At 45.4% G+C, this 20,746-nt stretch overlaps 1 protein-coding gene across 1 annotated transcript; it reads left to right on the top strand.

Annotated features, from left to right (window-relative positions):
- The first annotated feature begins 7,126 nt into the window (after nucleotides 1–7,126).
- LOC124993612 (cytochrome P450 2J2-like) lies at nucleotides 7,127–15,290 on the top strand. Its single transcript, XM_047565466.1, has 5 exons — nucleotides 7,127–7,291; nucleotides 7,896–8,037; nucleotides 8,781–8,968; nucleotides 14,835–14,976; nucleotides 15,073–15,290. Exons 1-5 carry the CDS (start codon nucleotides 7,127–7,129, stop codon nucleotides 15,288–15,290), a joined length of 855 nt encoding a protein of 284 aa, XP_047421422.1.
- The last annotated feature ends 5,456 nt before the right edge of the window (nucleotides 15,291–20,746 follow it).

Raw genomic sequence — 20,746 nt, 5'->3', positions numbered from 1 at the left:
ATAGGTGTGCACCACCACACCAGCTGTAACCTACCTTTTGAGAGTGCTGGCCTGTCCCAACTGGGAGGGAGCTGTAGAGAGAAAATTAAGACATAAGAGTTGTTTCTCAAACGAAAAACTTCACCCTTCTGAACTTTGCTTTCTTCACCTGTAAGGCAGAAGTAAAAACTTTCTTCTCGGGATTGTAGAGAGAAGTAGTTTGGAAATTTGATGCAACAATACCTCATACAAGGAACGGCATCTGTCAAGTCATCTTAGTTGAATGGGTTTATTCTTAGAGAAATAGAGGAGAGGGTCCGCCACCTGCATGGCCATTAATTCAGAAACTGGTGAGGAGCAATGGGGGATTAAGAAAAACACACAAGGGTTGGGGAGATAGCTCAGTCGGTAGAGTGCTTACCTTGCAAGCACAAGGCCCTGGGTTCGATCCCCAGCACCGCAAAAAAAAAAAAAAAAAAAAAAAAAAACACACACACAAACATTTAGAGAGAAAAGTGGGATCAGGTGGGAAACTGATCTCTGGTTGAGATATCATTTCTTATATAGGTTTTATCATCCCAAGTTTATTTGTGGGAAAGTTTCTGCAAAGCAGGTAGACTCGAAGGTCACAGCACTGACAAGACATTATGGTTAACTTGCTAAGTTCAGAATCCTCTATCCCTGGGAACTAGTATCTGAGTTTCAAGGTTAAGACTGATAATGCTGAGTCTTTGCCCAGTGTTTCCTCAGACTGTTGGCACCATAGCATCTGGGCAATCTTAACCTGTACTTTTGCACAGGGCATTCCCAACATAAGCACACCACAACCACGAGGCAATCAGATAGCCTGTTCCAAGTCACTGCTGCACAGAGAAGGATCTGAGTTTTGTCCATTCTTGGCCCAAAATATAAAGGGAACAGGGAACCCCATGGCCTGGGTGGTGATAATGGCTGGAATCATAAGGAGACCACCAAGGGGGCAGATGTAACTCACAGCTGGCTACCCCAGGGTCAGCCATTCACTGCACGGAGATTCCCTCTAAGACCGAAACTTGTGACCACTGCCACCATCTCACTGAGGAGGCCACACCTCAGTCAGACACTGAGGGCCTCAGTTAAGTAATGAAGGAGCTGGGCTGGTCACTGAGGCTTCCATGTCCCCGCCACACCTGGAATCTGACATGCTGTGGCCCAGTGTGCCAGGTGTGTCTCTGTTCCAGGAACCAAGTCCCACCCTCAGCAGCCAGAACACTGTGACCCTTGGACAAGAGAGGGAGGGGAAGTTTATCAGAGGTCAACACATTTGGAACTTTTGAGCAGGCACATTTCCCACAGGGGTCACAGATTTCTCCAAGAAAAGGCTTCAAGTGCCATGCATGATTTGGGAAATGAGCCTGCCCAAAATACCAGGTGAAAGCTGGAGCCCAAGGGAAATGTGGCCAGTGGGTCATGGGAAGATGACAAGCCCATCTCTCAATCCCACCTCTATCCCCAGAATCCCAGTCATCATCCACACTGAAGTCCCCACTGAAACCAGCACCACCCACCATGGCTACCCCAAAATGGCCAGCCTCAAATGCCAAAATTATCTGAATCCAGTTGAACACTGAAACCGTGTATCAAGCTACAGGGATGATGTTCCAGTTGAGGAAGGTCCCTGACCTCAAGTAGCTCTCATTGCAGTAGGGACGGGAGGTGGCCAAATGAGCTTCTGGTCATGCATGAGAAGAGTATTCATGGAGGAACACTGCACACTATAAGATGGGGACTCATGGCCACCAGATCCTTCCAACAGTGAGTCACACCACTCAATGGCAACTTGCAGCAACTGTTGACACTGTTAGAGAAACTCAAAGAAAGAGAGGCATGGCTCCCACCCTTGAGCTGTTGTGCTGTAGAAAAGATGGGGTAGACACACAAGGTAGTTAACAGAGGCAGGGAGGGGATCTGGGGCCAAGGCAAGGGGCACTGCAGGAGATGTGGACGTGTTGTTAGGAGGTGGAGGTTAGAGACTGATGGAGTTGGCTAGGGAAGGTTTCAGAGACTTGTAGTCTCAATGTTTTGAGGAGGGAGGAACTGGACTTGTCAGAGAGAAGGCAACTTATAAAGGAAGAAGGCAGCAGTGCCCTGGAAGTTGCAGTAGCAACACGATTGTACAAGCACAGTCCCCATGACATCTTTCCAGCTCACCTCCCAACAGCCTGGGGAGCAGAGCACTGCTCTCACCACGTCCAGGCCAGACACCCCTGGAGCTGGCTGGAGCTCACAGAGCACGAGGTGCTGCATGAGTTCCTCAACCACCCTCCCCACCCACCTAGGGGTGCTAGCTTCCTCCCAATCTCTGCCTCTTGACCTTCTAAAAGTTGTAGTAAAACACTGTATACATAACACACAATTTACCATTTTAAGCATTTTTAAGTGTACAGTTTTTGGCATTAAGTGCATTCACATTGTGTCACCACTGTCCTTTATCAGTGATTTTTTGTTTTCCCAAGCTGGACTCTCTACCCCTTAAACATGTCCCTTGACTCTCAGCACCTCCAGTGGAAAGGCTTCCTGCTATGGCTAACATCATGACTGGAGATTCCCTGCCCAAACATCTTTTTTTTTTTTTTTTTTTGTATCAGGGATTGAACCCAGAAGTACTCAACCACTGAACTATATCCAAAGTCCTATTTATATTTTTTATTTAGAGACAGGGTCTCAGTAAGTTGCTTAGGGCCTCAATAAGTTGCTGAGGCTGTCTTTGAACTCAGGATCCTCCTGTCTCAGACTCCTGAGTGCAGGAATTACTGGGATGCGCCACTGTGCCTGGCTACCCAAACATCTTTGCCAATAGTCTCTTGATTAAACTATGCTCAATTTACCAACTAGAGTGTGGCATCTTTCTGCTACTGGACTGGTACCACAGCTCTATAAGATATTTGACTAAAATCATTGTCTCCTAACTCCATTTTAGAGGCTAAACAATTTACCCAGTATCAACTAGTAAGAGGTAGAACTGGGATTTAGATGCCAGGAACCTGCTTACAAGGCAGTTGAAACATAAGAAAGGGCTACTGAACTTAACCACTGACAAACATGGGAATCCAGGGCAGATGAAGAGTCTAAGCTGACCAGAGGTTGGAGCAGGTGGAGACTGGGAGGCTGGAGAGCCCTCAGGGGAAGCTGCTGTGTATCTGGGTGGAGGAGAGCAGGTATAGGAGCCCAGCTTTAGTCATGTCCAGTCAGGAGAGCATATTCCCAGAGGAGACTTTGCCATTCCAGTGGCTGCCTCTGTCCCCCAATCACCTGAGCCATGTGGTTAGCTGAGACTGCTTGGGCAGAGGCTGAGAGGAGCTTCCCCAAGGTGGAACTCCATGGGCCACAGGTGAGCCAATGCTGATGTAGCAATAATTGTGTCTCGACTTATCCCAGGCCGAGGAGCCCTGTGGCCCTGTTGAGCAGCATGGCTTGGGTGTGACTGGTGTGACCAAATGAATTTACTTCATTGGGAAAAGACCCCTAGGGTTTGCCTTCCTCCACCACACTGCCTGAGAACACCAGCATAAAAGCCAGGGCAGTCAGTGGGGAGAGAAGAGTGGCCAGATCGTGCTGGAAACCTTGGGAGGCACAGGGGAGGAGAGGAGGCACAGGACCACAGAGATGTTCTCCCTGCTCGGTGGGCTGGCTTTTCTGGCTGGTTCCTTCCTGCTCCTGAAACTTGGTACCTTCTGCTGGGAAAGGAGTCACCTTCCTCCTGGCCCTTTCCCTATCCCCCTACTTGGAAACCTGTGGCAACTAAGCTTTCAACTGCACCCAGAGACACTGATCCAGGTAGGGAAGGGTCCTCAAGTAGAGGCCCTAAAGGGGTGGGCAGAGCAACCCCTCCTGTTCTCAGCCCAGGGACACTGGAGGTAGAAGGAAGAAATTGGGATCAGACACATTGGGGTGGATCCTGGTCCTGTTACTCATCAGCTCTGAGAACTTAAGCCTCGGTTTTCTCACCTGTCAAATGCTGCACTATAGGGGGATTGCAAAAATGGAATGTAAAGACTTTGCAGAGTGTACCTAAGATGATTCTGAGGGCAGTAGAAGTCTACTGCAAATGTAACATCAAGGGGAAAAAAAACGGAATGGATTTTACTCAGGAGAGAGCACTGTTGTGGATAGAAGTCATTTTCTGGAAAACCACTTGAGATGGGAGTCTGGAGGAATGGGACTCCATGGGCACACTCGAGTAACACTATCAAGTGATCTCTGCATAAAGACACCTTCCAGGGTAGATAGTTCCAATGGCCAGAGGGCCCCTGTTGTACTGAGTACGATATGGAATCTGGGTCAGAGTTGAATTTCTGCTGAGATATATAGTCGATGGGAGGCACTATCTTTCCACACAGCAATGTTCATCTCTCCTCTCAATCGGTGCTGCATAAGTGCTTTAAGCATCTGGTTGAGGATTCCAGATAATTGGGATTCCCAGACTCCTCCTGCAATATAAAGAGCACTACACTGGGAATCAGGAGAAATGGTCCAACCTTCTGGTCTTTTGCTCTATATCTTTTGGCCTCTGATTTCTAACCCACAAAATGAAGGTAAAGATACCTACCTCACATGCTTACCCTGCAGGTGGACTCAAATAATACATGTGAAGTCCACCCAGGGCACTAAGCTCTCAAGAAATGGTGGCTATTATTTACATGATCTGTAAAGTGGTAGAAGATGCCCACTTCAAGAACTGATGGGGCATAAGTCCTGGGCACTGACTACTCTAGTTCCAGGGACACTGTGACCCCAGCTTGCATGGGGAAGGGAGTGGGGTGCTCTGAGAAAGTGCACCTGACATGAGTATTGGGAGTAATAAGGTGGGAAATTCATGTGAAGAGGCAGATCCCAAAGAATGGGGCCCATAGGCTTTGTCCACAGCCCTGGGTTGCCCTGTCTCTCTACAGCTGGCTCAGACTCATGGCAGTGTGTTCACAGTGTGGGTGGGCCCCACACCTGTTGTGGTGCTAAATGGCTTCCAGGCGGTGAAGGAAGCTCTGGTCTCCAACTCAGAGCAGTTCTCCGGCAGGCCCCTCACCCCACTCTTCCAGGACCTGTTTGGAGAAAGAGGTAAGACTGTCCCGCCTACTGGAGAGGGAAGATGGCTGGATGGTCCCTAGACTCAAAGTTAGGATTGACCCAGAACTGTGAACAGTGAGGGACCTACCAGGAGGACTTGAATCTCCTCAAAACCTCTATGTGAGTGGAGGGCATGGTGTGGAAGGAAATAAGACCTGCATTTGAATCCCATTCAGCCCCTTGTGGGTCTGTGTACTTATCTGTTAGATGGGGATAATGAGTAGCCTCTCTTTCTGAGGATGTGGAAGAGACCAAGCAAGCCCAAATACCTGAGAGGCCCATTCCAGCACCTGGCTCAGCAAATGACCCTGCCCCTTTCCTTCTTTATCTCCTCTTCAATTTCTTGTGAGGACTCTTAAAGGCAAAATCAGGCTTGGGGACCTGAGGAAGCCATAGCTGAGCCCACTATCTGGTCAGAGCACAACCCCAGAGCTGATTGGGAAGGTTATTTTGGGATCTGCACTCTGGGCCTGGTGAGAGACGGGTGATGTTGACCTGGAGGTTGGGAGGGCTGGTGACTGTCCATCCCTCCCCTTCCCCACCTTGACCAGGAGTCATCTGCAGTAATGGGCACACATGGCGGCAACAGAGACGCTTCTGCCTGACAACGCTCCGTGGGCTAGGCCTAGGCAAGCTGGCACTGGAGGTGCAGCTTCAGGAAGAGGCAGCAGAGCTGGCTGAGGCCTTCCACAGGGAGAAGGGTAAGGGTTAGAGAAGAGCTGGTTTATCCTAAGCTCTGCACACCTTCCACACGGGTGCACATTCCTGCAGAGGAGGCTGAGCCTCGCTGTGTATTTGTGTGTGTGTGTGTGTGTGTGTGCACCCATGAAACCCAGGAACATTAACAATGCTTTTGAGCTACATCAATAGACTGGGAGTTTCTCCAAGGTGGATGGAGAGAGGCCCAGCAATGCCCAGGTCAGTGCAAACCAGAAGTCCTCCTTCTCTATAGCTAGGGACGTGTCCTCCATCAATACCCAAGACCTCTCGCACCTCCAACATTTGCATATCCCTCAAGGAATGTCCTGACCTGCACCCCTTCCTTCACTGTAGTAAACCACTGTTCTACTTTCAGAGCTGGCCAAAGTCCCCCTGCCCTAAGAAGTCCTTTCTGAATCCCAGGCAAAGCTAATCCCCTGCCACCCCGCTTGTTCCAAGCTGTGACCTGCCAGTCCTGCATTCTGTTGTCATTTAAACACTGTCTCTTACACTTCTCTCTGCAAACCCAGCACGTTTCACAAAGCCTGGCTCATACAAAGAGCTCAGCAAGCACCTGGATGGTGATGGTGCGTGACTGAGGAATGAGAATGGGTGATTGAAGAGGCAAATGAGTGACCCTAGCCAAGATTGGAAGAGTGCTCAGGGCAGCTCTCATTGTGCCTCCTTACCCTGAGTTCTTCCCCTCTACTCTCAGGTAGACCCTTCAACCCTCAGGTCCCCATTGTCAGGTCCACAGCCAGAGTCATCGGAGTCCTGGTGTTTGGCCACCGCTTCTTTTCGGAGGAGCCCATCTTCCAGGAACTCACTCAAGCCATCAACTTTGGCCTGGCCTTTGTCAGCACCATGTGGCGCCGGGTAATTTGTGTTTGGGAGGCAGATGTGCAGGCCATGGATGGCTGGGGCCCGAGGCAGGCAGGGGCCTCAGCCAGGGCCTCGTAGGGAGGGTGCAAAGTGGGTAGGAGGAGAAGCCGTGGGGCCTGATGCTGGGTTCCTTAGGCAGCATCTGCTCAGCAAGCTAACAAGCTCGTGTCACCAAACCTCCTTTGTGTGGGCTTTTAACATGGATGTTGGGAGGGTTAAGAGGCAGGTTATAGCCTCAGAAATGCAGCTTTCTAAGCCTGCAGTATCCTAGCTAAGCCCTGAACACAATCACTGCTACCACTTCTCTTATTTCTGTCTAGATTATTCTGGGTTCTCCAGATGAAAGGCAACCCAGAGGCCTCAGTCTACTTTGGAGTCCTCAGGACAGTTTTCAGCTGCCCTGACTCAGGAGCTGGAGCCTAAGTGGGCCCTGGGTGGGCCTTTCTCCCCACAGCTCTATGATATGTTTCCCTGGGCCCTCCGCTACCTCCCAGGACCCCACCAGGAGATATTTAGGTACCAAGAAGTTCTGCGGGGCTTCATCCGCCACGAGATCTTCAGGCACAAGCTCAGGATACCCGAGGCTCCCAAGGACTTTATCAGCTGCTACCTGACCCAGATCACCAAGGTGGGCCTGGAAGAGCTGCAGAGAAAGCAAGGGGCTGTGTTACTGGGCTGAGCCTCCTTTCTAGGCCATGATTTCAGTTCCTCATCATTGATCCAAGCACCTTGGAAAATTACATTAAGAAGACATTTTCTCCCTATATTTTCCCATGCCAAGAACTGGCTTCTGCAGATAGTGGTAGGCTGGGAAGCAGATGATCTGGATGATATCAGGCCATAACCCCAGGGCAGTCCCCCATCAAAAGTCAATGCAGTCCTAGGACTCAAGCCCTCCCAAGGAGTCTGACCCTCCAATGAGTATTACTTACAGAAGTCTTGGGACAAATCAAGCCTCAAGGAGGGCAGGGTAGTACATGCCTATAATTCCAGTTACTCAGGAGTTTGAGGTAAGAGGATTGCAAGTTCAAGGCCAGCCTCAGCAACTCAGTAATACCCTGTCTCAAAATAAAATAAAAGGGGCTGGGAGTATGCCTCAGTGGTAGAGGCTTCTAGGTCAACCCCTAGTACCATTAAAAAAAAAAAAAAAAAAAAGACAAAACAAGAGAGAGAGGCACCAGGAGTAGCTGGGGGGAACTCCAGACCCGAGCTGCTTCCCCACTGCCCACCAGGCCGTGGACGACCCTGTCTCCACATTCAATGAGGAGAACCTGATCCAGGTGGTGATTGATTTGTTTCTGGGAGGCACTGACACCACAGCCACCACCCTGCACTGGGCGCTCATCTACATGGTCCAACACAGAGCCATCCAAGGTGAGGAGCTCTTGGTTACACCTGCTTGACTGCCCTGTGCCTGTCAATCCCACATGGGATTTTTGGGCTATGGGCATTGCCCCCATCACTGTCCCATGGCCCCAGGAGTAGGTTCTGCTGTCACCTGTGTGGTAAAGGGAGTGTTGATGGCTTTGAGTCAAACGGGAGGTGCTTCAATTCCCAGCCTGCTGTGTGGCTTTGGGCAAGTCATTCCAGCTCTCAGAGCCAGTGTAAATGGGGCGGCATGACTTTGCTCATTCAATAAAGATCCAGCCCTGCCAAGTGTCAGGCCCTATGCTAATGTTCACCTTAAGACCATAGCTGTGGAGGAGCAAAGGCGGCTGGAGTTCTCTGAGGGACAAATTTACTATGACCTAAGTTCAACTCCTAGCTCCAGTTCAGTCCAGTCACTTTGGACAAAAGAACCTATCCTGTTGGAGCCTTAGTTTTCAGAACATGTGTAAAATGGAGACAACAGTTCCCATGACAAGACTCTGTATATGGAGTACCCGGCACACAGTAGAGGCTCAAACCTGGGTCTTTTCGTTTCCCTTAAGTGCCCTGCAGGTGCAAATCCTGCAAATTCTTGTTTACAAGAAGCAAGTTCTGTCTCCTGTGGGACCAGAGGGTGCGGCAGTTTGATCCAGGCACTGTGAGACTCAGCAGCTGTCTCTAGATGGGGCAGACTGAACTGGGATGGGATGCGGGGCCAGGCCACCAGACCCATGCTGAGTCACCTGCAGACAGGGTGCAGCAGGAGCTGGATGCAGTGCTGGGCACTGCCCCTGCTGTCTGCTATGAAGACCGAGAGCGACTACCCTACACCCGAGCCGTCCTCCACGAGGTGCAGCGTCTCAGCAGTGTTGTGGCCGTAGGCGCCGTGCGCCAGTGTGTGACATCCACCCATGTGTGTGGTTACTACGTGCCCAAGGTAGGTGGCCCTGCATGGCCCCATGCTCAACCCAGTGCCTGCAGACAGCACTTTTCCTGCCCAGCACAGCAATCTGCTGTAGCTTTTACCAACCTGCTAGTTCTCTGTCAGTCAGACATCTATCTATTATCTATCTATGGCACCAGGATAGAGGATTATGAAAGAATGCACACACTGATGGATATTTTTAAAGTTTCCTATTGTTGAGAGATAACCCTTGCATGTTTCTTTTTGCAATCTTTGTTACACATGTATATTTCACATAGCTATGGTCATGCTGAATATGTCACTCTGAATCTTTCATTTCACTTAACACATTCTTCAGATTCTTCTAGAACAGTGATTCTCAAACCCCTGGATACATCAGAATCTCCTGGAGGGCCTATTAAGACCATTGCTGACTCCACCCCAGTGTCTGGGGTGGGGCCTGAGCATTTGCCTTTGCAACAGGGTTCCAGGTGGTGCTGTTGCTATGAGTCCAGGGAACACACTTTGGAAACCACTGCTTAATACCATTTAATGTCTGAACAGTGTTCCACCAAATGACTGTTCTTCATTTGATTTGGTTTGGTACTGGGGGTTGATTCCAGGGGCACTTTACCACTGAGTTATAGCCCCAGTCTTTTTTGGTTTTTATTTTTTATTTTGAGACAGTGGTCTCACTAAGTTGCTGGGGCTGGCCTGGAATGTGTGATCCTCCTGCCTCAGCCTCCGGAGCCACTGGGATTACAGGCATGCCTCATGGAGCCCAGTCAAATGAGGGTTTTTGTGATTTTTTTTTAGCTCTCATTGGTGAACATTTAGGCCATTTGCAATTCACTATATGCCTTGAGCTTGGTCTACATTTTGTATTATTTCCTTAGAATTGATTTCTAGCAGGAATGTCATTCTTGTTTCTCATTTCATGGTTAAAAGAACAAGTGCCAAATAAAGAGAGATAGAGGAAAAGTCATATATAACTATTTAGTCAAGAAAAGCTATTGTATGTATACAGAAGACATGTCTCTGAGCTTCCTTAGAATGAAGGCAGAAAAGGGGATCACAGTTATGCCTCTCATTATGTAATGAAAGGAAGTGTGCCTGTCTAAGGAAAGCTTTAGCTTATGGCACTCCAAGAAGTTATTGTGAGGATCACCATTCATAATAGCCTTTCAAGGGTCAGTGGAAAATATATTGGATAGTGCCTTAAGTAGAAATTTTTTGAAAAATGCAGAAACAGTCTTCGAAATGGCAACTGCTTCTTGTCTTAACTCCTTTATTACTCAAAATACTTTTTATTGTCCAAAACTGATCAGTTCTCTTAGAAGAGACATAGAAATACATAGAAAATTCTTTTAAAAGTTAAATTACTTTACAAGTTAAAATGAAGGTGTTTTAGTCTTTAATGAGTAAAAGTTTCATATAAAATTTTTACTCAACCGAGTGTGGTGGTGTACACCTGTAATCCCAACAGCTCAGGAGGCTGAAACTGGAGAATCTCAAATTCAAAGCCAGCCTTAGCAATTTAACAAGGCTCCAAACAATTCAGTGAGACCCCATCTCAAAATTAAAAATAAAAAGAGCTGAGGATGTGGGTCAGTGGTTAAGGACCCCTGGGTTCAATTCCTGGTACAAAACAAACAAACAAACAAACAAACAAAAATGTTTATTCATTAAATACTAATGATTTTACAGCAAGTGTTTGTTCATATATATAGATGGGGCTATTACAGACTCAGACAAGATGGGGCTTCCTTTAGCTTGGGACCCGTGTAACCAAGGAGTTATTTTCCCTTCAGAAATAATTTATATTGTATCACTTCATGTTCCATTAATACAATGAAGTCCAGAGTTGAAGCTATAAGAGAATATTGTTTCTCATTATTTGGAGCTGACTGTGTTAAACTATTGGTTACCATTTAAATGTATGCACAGCTGGGCTTGGTGCTTATAATCCAGCAACTCAGGAGGCTGAGACAGAAGAATTGCAAGTTTGAGGACTGTCTCAGTGACCTAACGAAGCCGTCAGCAACTTAGTGAGACCCTGTCTCAAAAATTAAATAAATAAAATAAAAAGGGCTGGGGATGTATCTCAGTGGTTAAAGCACCCCAGGGCTAAATCCCCAGTACCAAATAAATAAATAATAGAATGAATGGAATAAAAAATAAGTGTATGCATAGATTTTTAAAAATCAGATTGTTAGAATGCAGGGGCTGTATTTTTATGTTCCCACTTTTAAAGAACTTCTTTAGTATTTAACTGTGGTCTGTATCTTTATAGAGAAGTCTTTCTCTTTCTTAGCATAATTCCAAGTTTATATAATACAATAAGATCTAATTTCTTACACATGAAAATATTCTTATATAAAAATTCTTATATAAATATTCTTAGATAAAAATGGTTAACTAAAAACAAAACATAATTTTTAAAATTAGATTTTATTTTGTGGTTCTATTTGGCATTACATGCTTACAAAGGATTGCAGTCTTTTTTGTTTGTTTGTTTGTTTTAAGATCATTTCATATTGGTGTCTGCTATCTGCCTTTCATGGAGATGAGAAGTCTGCCAAGATCATGATGAACATTGAAGTTGACTTTTGAATTCTTGGGCAAAAGTTTAACACGAAATTGAATGCATTTTTATGTAGAGCCAAAATAATACAGTCAAGGTATATATCTCTCTGGCAATCCTGCTTGAGATAGGTTTTCATGCAGGTTTTTTACCTAAACTGGACAATAGTAATTCCTGCTCTTTGCCCAGGTTTGCTGTGCCCTAAGTGCTTTGTGCTCACCATTCCATTAAGACCTTGCAAGAATGTTGCAAGATACAGTGGTGTTGTGTACCATTGACTGAGTCACCCAGATGCTAGACAAAAGATGTCAAACTGGGTACCTACATATCTTGCTGTGTAACAAAGTAATCCCTAAGCTTTGCAGTTGAAAACAACATTTATAATTTCACAGTTTCTGAGGGTCAGGAAATTGGGTGCAGTTTAGCTGGATATATCTAATTCAAAGTCCTTTGTGAGGTCACCATTAAGTTTGTGGTGGGGTTGCAGTTTCATCTGAAGGCTCCAACTGGGGGAAGCTCACTCAACATGCCTGGCCTTACAATTCGGTTGCTTATAGATTGTTGGATGGAGGCCTTCCTCAGTTCCTTGACATATGGATTCCATATGGGGCAGCTCAAAACATGGTATCTGACCTCCATCAGAGAGCAGTGAGAGAATAACCCAAATAGAAGCTAGTCTTTTCATAACCTAATTTAGTTGTGATAGCCCATCCCTTTTGCCATTTTCTATTTGCTGAAAGTGAGTTACTAGATCCTTCCCAGCCTAAGGGGAGGAGCTTTCACAAGGGTGTGAATGGTAGGCGTCAAGGATCTTTGGGGGGCATTTAAGAGGAAACATATTACAGATATGTATGTGGCAAGATGGCCATTTTAATCAAAAAGAAACAGAGTCACTCATCTTGGCACCCTGATGCAGATGTAGAGTTGGTGGCTGGAGCCCTAAGATTTTCCCCAGAAGGAACTTTGGCTCTTTCCTGATGCTCCAACCTGTCTATCCTTGGTGGAAGCCAAGGTGGTATAAGGGTATGGAGGTCTGATCTTCTGCATCATGACAGTCTTTGTTCAGCTCTTATGACTGTGGTTCAAGGCAGACTTGACTCCCAGGGACCCACCAGGATGCCATTACTAACTTACTAATTGATCAAATGAGATTCCCACCTCCACACATTTCTCCTTCATGGCAACCCTTTTAGATATTGCTGTTGTTTTTCTTCTTCTTTTATCGGGAGGGAAATTTCAGCCTACAGAGCACAAGTAATTACCCCAAACACACAGCTAATAAATGACTTTAACTCGGTTTCAAGTAATTGTCCTTAGGAATTCATAGGTTACGTTCTTTCTACCACACTCCCTGCTGTTTATGTTGTTCCAAAAATGCATCTCTTGGTAAGTAAATGAACTGACATGTTAAACAAATGTTTTGCATCATCCACTGATCAGCCTGATTGGCTGATACTGAGTCATTCTTTGCATTCATTGGCCACCAAGTTCAAGGGTTTATCAAATATGAGGACAAGACAGTGGCATGGGCTTGTCCTGCTGCTGGCATGGCAAGAAGGCCTGGGTCCAGGTTTTCTAAAAACTGTACCAAATTAGGTCAAGTTAAAAAGTAGAAGACCAGGGCTCAGATGTTCTATGCCTTTTGAGATTAGACATTCCTTATTAAGAGCCCACTCCTGCCAATTTTATTCTAGGAATTGCTCTGTGATAAAGACTCCAGGGGGCCATTAACAACCTGAAATCGATATTTGGCTTTTACAACTTGAGAGAGGGATGTCTGCTGAAAGTGGAATCAAAGCTTGACAGTAGATCATTAAATGTTACAGATATCCCTAAACGTTCCCATCCGTTGAGTGGCGATGACAGCAACAATGGTCCCTAATACAATGATTGCACTTCAAGCCCATCTCTGCTCAGGCATTCTATTTGATTGTGAGCTTCAAACTGTTGTTTACTAGGGAGAAGCTGGTATAAAGTCCCCAGGAAGCACCCAGCAGGAAGATGGTTCTGTAACCTGGGGGGAAGGGAAGGTTACCTTTTTGTGTGTGCACAGGTGATACTCTGAACCTGTTCCATGAGCTGAGATCAGTCAGTCACCTTGCAAGAAAGCCAGAATATTACCCAGAACAGGATATAAATAATCCTGGAAGGAATAGAGCATCTTTCCAAAAGCCCCTTCATCTAAAGGTGATTATGAAGAACCACTGAGGATGCTGTGGGGTAGTAGTAGTAGACTGTGTGCTTAGAATGTGCAAGGCTCCATTTCAATCCCCAGCACCACACACACACATTATAGCAATGCCAAGGGTTACTTAATCCCAGGTAGAGAAAACAGGGGGAAATTCCAGGACTATAATGGGGAAATTATTTGTAGAACTCACAAAGGCAGCAGTGAGAACACATGCCTCTCCAACTCTGTGCTTAAAGTCACAGAGTGACCTGGTCTGGGTGTCCCATTGGTCTAGAAGGCTAGGGCCTGGTCTTCCCTTAAGCACGTAGACTGCAACAACATCAAAGAAAAGTGCTTTCTGGGAGTATTTATTCAACTCAATTTCTGCTTTCTTCATTAGCTTCTGCTTTGGATGCAGGTTTCAGTTTTTGCTGAGGTTTTGTTACTTGGTTTTGTTTTAAATTTCTAGAATCCTGTAGTAAGTCTCCTAGTCTTCACAGTGTGGCTGGTTTAATTCTATGGTGTTGAGCCATGGAATAGGAGGTCTTACCCAGAATCCTGGAACTGATTGTCCTAGGTCTGGGCCCATAACCAAACTCATCCTGCCCCACGCTGGCCTCCTTACATCATCTCTGTTCAGCCCAGGGCCCACACAGGAAGGCGCAGACCCTAACTGCAGTCTTTGGCTCCTTCCTGTTCCCTCCCATCTGAGCAGTCTGATCCTCTTTCCAATCCATCAGTCACATCTCTGAGACAGAGTGAGGATTAGGATCAGGGTGACAGTGAGGGCAAGGGTTAGGGTGGAGGTCAGGATGAAGGTGAGGATGAGTCACGCTCTCCCTCCCCCACCTGCCCTAAAGACACATTCTTTTCTCTGCCTTTTCAGTACTGAGCCTATCTTCTCTTTGTAATTCCTTTCTCTCCATCTTTGTCTTTTTCTGTGTGTCTCTCAAATGTGGGCTGCCAGTAGCCCAGAGGGTGTAGTGCTCAGCCCCCTCATTCCTGTGGGCCTGGAGTGAGGCCCTCCTGAGATCCCCCTGTCACTCCCACCAGCACAGGGCTGTTCCCTGAGCTCACTTTGACCAGGTCAGGACTGGGTACTGGGCCTTTGAGGCTCCCTGAGCCACACCAGCTCCTCTCCGCAGGGCACCATCATCTTGCCCAACCTGGCCTCCGTGCTCCATGACCCTGAGCACTGGGAGACCCCTCGGCAGTTCAACCCCAGCCACTTCCTGGACAAGGACGGAAACTTCGTGGTCAATGAAGCCTTCCTGCCATTCTCTGCAGGTACAAGGCACAGGGTTGGGTTCAGGGTGGTAGGTATGAAGATGATGGGACAGACATGGGCAGCTGCCACCCTCTGACCTTTTCCTCTACTTCCAGGGCATCGGGTGTGCCCAGGAGACCAGTTAGCTCGAATGGAGCTCTTCCTGATGTTTGCCACCCTTCTCCGGACCTTTCGGTTCCAAGTGCCAGAGGGGAGCCAGGGACTCAGGCTGGAGTATGTCTTTGGTGGCACTCTGCAGCCCGAGCCGCAGGAGATCTGTGCAGTGCCCCGCCTGAAAAGCTCCAGTTCAGGTCCAAGGGAAGAAGGCTTGTAGTCAGCTGGGTCCCTGGAGGTCTTCCTCAGTTTCTCTTAGTCTTTGCAGTTAGAAAAGAGGATGAACAGGGGTTCATCCAGCTCATTTGCTTGTGGTTTCCCCAATACAAGCCCCATAGGTGATAGTGGAGAGTGCATTTATTAAGGACTCTCCAAAGGTAGCTCAATTTAGTTAGTTTTGTTCTTGGGTTAGGTTAGTTATGCTTTGGCAGGGAAGGATTTTGCAAGGTTAATTAAGGTTTTACATTAAATCAGCTCAAACATGACATCAAATGGTTCATTTGTTTTACAAAGTAGCAGCCAAGTAGTTTCAGAGGGAAAAGCTTTCAGGCAAAACTATAAATATAATAATGAATGCAAATGTTATGAATGCCAAGGACTGATGAGCTGGAAAAAAAAAAAAAAAAAAGCAGCCTATTTGCCTATTTTCTGCCCTCTCCTGCCCTCTTCTGACCACTGAGAAGAAATGCAGGTCCCTGATGAACCAGGACAGGGAAAGAGCTCCCCCAGTTCATCAGGTAAAACCAGGACTCAACCTGTTTCCAGAAAATTCTTCACCAAGGACCCTCTCTGCTTGCTCCTCAAAGGTCCCCATGTTTTGAAATATTATGCCCTCAAACAAGACTTCTTTGTTAAAAGAGAATGACTTGCATTAAGGAAATACGGATTAAAACTAAAGTGAGATACTACTACATATCTGTTAGAATTGCTAAAAACAAAACCCTGACAACCCCAATAACTGGAAAAGATGTCCAGCAACTGCAACTCTCATACACTGCTAGTTGGAATGTAAATTGATGCAACCATGATGGAAAACAGTTTGGCAATTTCTTGTAAAAGTAAGCATAATGCCATACAATCTAGCCATCCCAGTCCTAGGTATTTTTTACCCCAAATAGACGAAAATATGTGTTCCCACAAATCATTATATGATTCCATTTCTATGGTATTCTTGAAAAGGCAAAACTGGAGGAACAGAAAACAGTTAAATTGTTGCCAAGTGTACCGAGGTCTGGAGGTAGGGTTGAATGTAGACAGATACAAGGAACTTTCTACGGGAATGGAAACATTCAATGTCTGGATTATGGTGATGGTTACATGACAATATGTGTTTGTCAAAACTAATACAATTGTACATTTAAAGTGCTATTATATATATGTATTGTATCTCAATAAACCTAACATAAAAAAGAAATGGTTTATATTTCTCTGTTGTATTATTTAAAGCAGTGGGAATGTGGTTTAGTGGTAGAGCACTTGCCTGGTGTTCACAAGGCCCTGGGTTTGATCCCCAGCACTAATAATATAATTTAAAAAAAAATAATAATAATTTTAAAATAATATTTTAAAATAATAAAAGATGTGAATACAAATGAAGCAACGTTTCTCACTAGTAGGCTATGGATCATTACTTCCACACTGCTGGAAGGAGTTCAGACAGAAATAAGGAAAATATACAAATATAGGCAAATATACAAATTCCACTAGGTTTTTTGAAATCTTGAAACTTTATAACAGACATTCTATTTTTGTGTGGAACCATATACAGAACCTGGGGAGTCCAGAGTGGGACACACTGGACAAGTGGTATCCCCAAAAGTAGTAGAAAGTTTGGGTTCTTCTACAAGGACATCCCTGTCCTGGGCTGGCAGATGTTTGTGACCCACACAAGATCTGGGGTACAGAAAACAAAACTAGGCCCTAATTCAATGGCTTCTAGCCTGGTTTTGTTAATCCTCTGTCAACCTCTCCCTGTTAGAGACCCTGCCTGGAGCTTACAGCACCTTTAATACCCCTCACTCCATGTCTCCCACCCCTCAAAAGCCAGCCTTCTGTCTTTGATCTGCTTGCCTCTCTTTATGTTATTCTATTGAAAGATCAGCTCCTCTGGAAGCTTTCCTCACATGGGTTTCACTTTGGTTGAAGTTGTCTTGCTCTCAATTCCCAACTCCTGGGTGCTTTGGTTTCTTCCCATGTCAAATGGAGCTGCCCCTTAGGATTATTATTATTGTTTTATTTGTTCTAATTAGTTTGAGTGACGGTACTCAGCATAGTCTGGAGTATGATAAATGTTGGTGGGGATCTATGTCTCCCATGTAACACCCATAAAGCTCTATGCATCTTTGTTTATGACCCTAAAATAATATAATGATGATGAAAGGAGCCCTTCTCCTTGGATGGGTTTCCCTCTTGGTTTCCAATTACCACCTTCTAGTGATCTATCACAGTTTGAGTACCATGTGTGCTGGTGAGTGAACTGGGTACCCAATATATACAAAGTCATTTAATCATTGAAGTTATCTAAATTTACAGGAATGAGAGCCAGGATCTTGCCCATGAACAAAAAGAGAGTGTCAGAATATCAAAAAGCCTTGGTTTCCTCATCTGTAAAGTAGAATAACAATGATACCTCATTTACTTGATATTAAAACTAAATGAGGACTGGGGATATAGCTCAGTTGGTAGAGTGCTTGCCTTACAAGCACAAGGCCCTGGGTTCAAACCCCAGCACTGCAAAAAAACAAAACAAAAAAAACCTAAATGAAATAATATACTGAATGCAGAATACCTAGCACAGTACCTGGTACATACTAAGTACTCACTGAATGTCAATAAACAATCATAAATACTCCTTGCCTGGATCACAATTAGATTCCCCTTCCCTAAGATTCTTCCACTCATCATTTCAGCTGACACTGGCCCCTGGATATCCCCCTGAAGACATTGCTTTTCCTGCACACTGAATGAGGGCTGCTTGTTCTTCCAGTGTCAGTTCAGGTTCTGGCTGAGAACAGCACCCTCATTCACTCAAATTGAGCAACCAGGAAGAGTTTAGAAACAGAATCCAGAAGCCAATGCATGTGGCTGCAGGAGGAAAGGAGTGGGAGGAATAAGTACTCTACTTCATTTTCTTCCCATGCTCCGATCTCCTACTCCTGCCTGTAATTGGCAGAACCCAGCTGGAAGCCAGAGTGCAAGAGAATTCATTGATGTGGTCCATAAAGGTCAGTGTCAATGGAGTGGCATATGAGAGTGATCTGGAAGTGCAAGCAAAGAATATTTAGCACATCCCAGTCCCACATCCATTTGGTTCTTGAGGTAGACCACATCCCCCTTGTCCCTTAATGAATCTTCCAGAGAGATTACTCATCACTTTTTATCAACTCTGTTTTGGTGCTCTCCATCAGAATCAGATAAAGGTACAACTGCTAAGGAACAAGACTCTCTATATTGGAACTTCTTGCTGGAACACAAGGAAGACATAGCACTGTCCCAGAGAGTGTCAAGCTGGCTCTCCTGACAAAGAGATAGCTGGTATTATTCAGTAGGAGTGGCCTACAGTTTAGGAATGTTCATTGGATTTAGGGGCATTTCCAAAGGTGTTTTTCTTCTCTTGGATTTTCAGCCCAGAGGGAGGGGTAATCAGCAGTCATCTTTGTGCCAAATGTTGCATCTTTCAGTTGACGCTGCGTCCTGCATAAACATCTTTGCCCTGTGATAAGGATGAATTGCTGTAACTGTTAATGAAGGGTTATGGAAAATTATATTCCTCCAAGACAGCTCCCCAAGAAAAATGGAGGGACAATGTGGCTTGGGAGGAGGGAGGGGAAATTAGCCAAATATTAAACCTCTCCAAATACATCCTCCCCCGGAAAAAGCAAACTTTCAACACTTCCTGGGTTCATCCCTAGCATTTCCACCAAAAACAAACATTTACCCTTTCCCAACCCCAGTGGATCTTGAAAAAAGGAGGCAGATACTGAAATGCTGGGTCCTGGAGTTTTAACCTTCCCCATTGCAGATGAGTCCTGGAAGGAGAAAAGCAAATAGTGAAGCTCTAGGTAACAATGGGTCCCAGAAGAAGGAAGAGAAGCAGTGAACACCCAGTTATGAGCTTTTCCCAGTGACAATGAGTTTCGGACTTTTTACCACTGCCTTCCAGAGGTAAAGTTTTAACCTGAACAACTAGCCCCTGACTGTCCAAACTGCACATCTGCAGTTTCCAATGAAACTGTAAAACCCAGACTCCTTCTGTAACCTGGGGACCATCTCCATACCCATAATATGGGCCCTCCCATGCCTGATTGATGGACCTCACCGCAGAATAAAGGAAAGCTTGCTGATCCTCCAAGGCTTGCTTCCCGTCTCCTGCCTCTGTCATTTGTGGGCCATGAGACTACAGTTAAGAGAACACGTAGGGTTGGGGGTGTGGCTCAGTGGTAGAGCGCCTGCCTTGCATGTATGAGGCACTGGCTTTGATCCTCAGCACCACATAAATAAAGAAAATAAAGGTATTATGTCCATCTACAATTAAAAATATTTTTAAAAAAGAGAACACACAGATGGGGTGTGGAAGAAAATACAAATTATTTGAGGAACAAGGTATGGGTACTGGGAAATTGCTGTTTCAGTGACTGCTCAATATTTTTATACTTTGTTGTTTATCCTTGGAGAGTAGGAAAAGTCACCTATGATCTTTTTAATGTTTTAAAATTTGTTCTTTTTAGACATACATGACAGTAGAATGTATTTTGACATATCATACAAACATAGAGTATAACTTCCCGTTCTTGTGGTTGTACATGATGTGGAGTTTCACTGGTTGTGTATTCATATGTGAACACAGGAAAGTTATGTCCAATTCATTCTACTGTCTTTCCCATTCCCATCCCCACTTCCTTCCCCCCACTTCCCTCTGTCCAGTCTGGTGAACCTCCACTCCTCCATGCCTGCCCCACCCCGACCCACTGCCTATTGTGAATCAGTACCTGAATATCAGAGAGAACATTCAGTCTTTGGGTTTTTTTTAGGATTTGCTTATTTCACTTAGCATGATAGTCTCCAATTCCATCAATTTACCAGAAAATGCCACAATTTCATTCTTCTTTATGGTTGAGAAATATTCCATTGTGTATATGTACCACATTTTCTTTATCCACTCATCTATTGAAGGGCACCTAGGTTGGTTCCATAGCTTAGTTATTGTGAATTGAGCTGCTATAAACATTGATGTGGCAGTGTCACTATGGCATGCTGATTTTTAAGTCCTTTGGATATATGCTGAGGAGTGGAATAACTGGGTCAAATTGTGGTTCCATTCCAAGTTTTCTGAGGAATCTCCATAGTGCTTGCACCAATTTGCAGTCCTACCAGCAATGTGAGTGTATCTTTTCCCCCACATCCTCACCAACATTTTTTTTACTTATATGCTTAATAATAAGGCACCGATGCTCTTAATATATAACAAATCATGAGTTAAGTGGGGAGCATTGAATAGTTAACAAGTTATAAGTCAAGGTCCCTAGAGTGCATTTGCCCTCTGAGTTTTCACTCTCTTAATATTAAGGGGTGCTGCTTTTCATGGGGGTTCATGCCTATCTCACACTGATTGCCTTGAGCACATATTTTTCCTCTATTAAGACTCTGCTTTTTATTTCTTACACCTCTTCAGCAGTA

Source organism: Sciurus carolinensis, chromosome 9 (genome assembly GCF_902686445.1).
Source record: "Sciurus carolinensis chromosome 9, mSciCar1.2, whole genome shotgun sequence".
Taxonomy (NCBI): Eukaryota; Metazoa; Chordata; class Mammalia; order Rodentia; family Sciuridae; genus Sciurus; species Sciurus carolinensis.
The sequence above is the reverse complement of the archived record's forward strand: the minus strand, read 5'-3'. Positions and strand labels throughout refer to the sequence as shown.

Coding starts and splice junctions, on each gene's coding strand:
- LOC124993612 (XM_047565466.1), top strand. CDS start 7,127: ATGTTTCCCTGGGCCCTCCGCTACCTCCCAGGACCCCACCAGGAGATA. Junction 8,038..8,780: donor CCAACACAGAGCCATCCAAG/GTGAGGAGCTCT, acceptor AGTCACCTGCAG/ACAGGGTGCAGCAGGAGCTG. Junction 14,977..15,072: donor CTTCCTGCCATTCTCTGCAG/GTACAAGGCACA, acceptor CTCTACTTCCAG/GGCATCGGGTGTGCCCAGGA.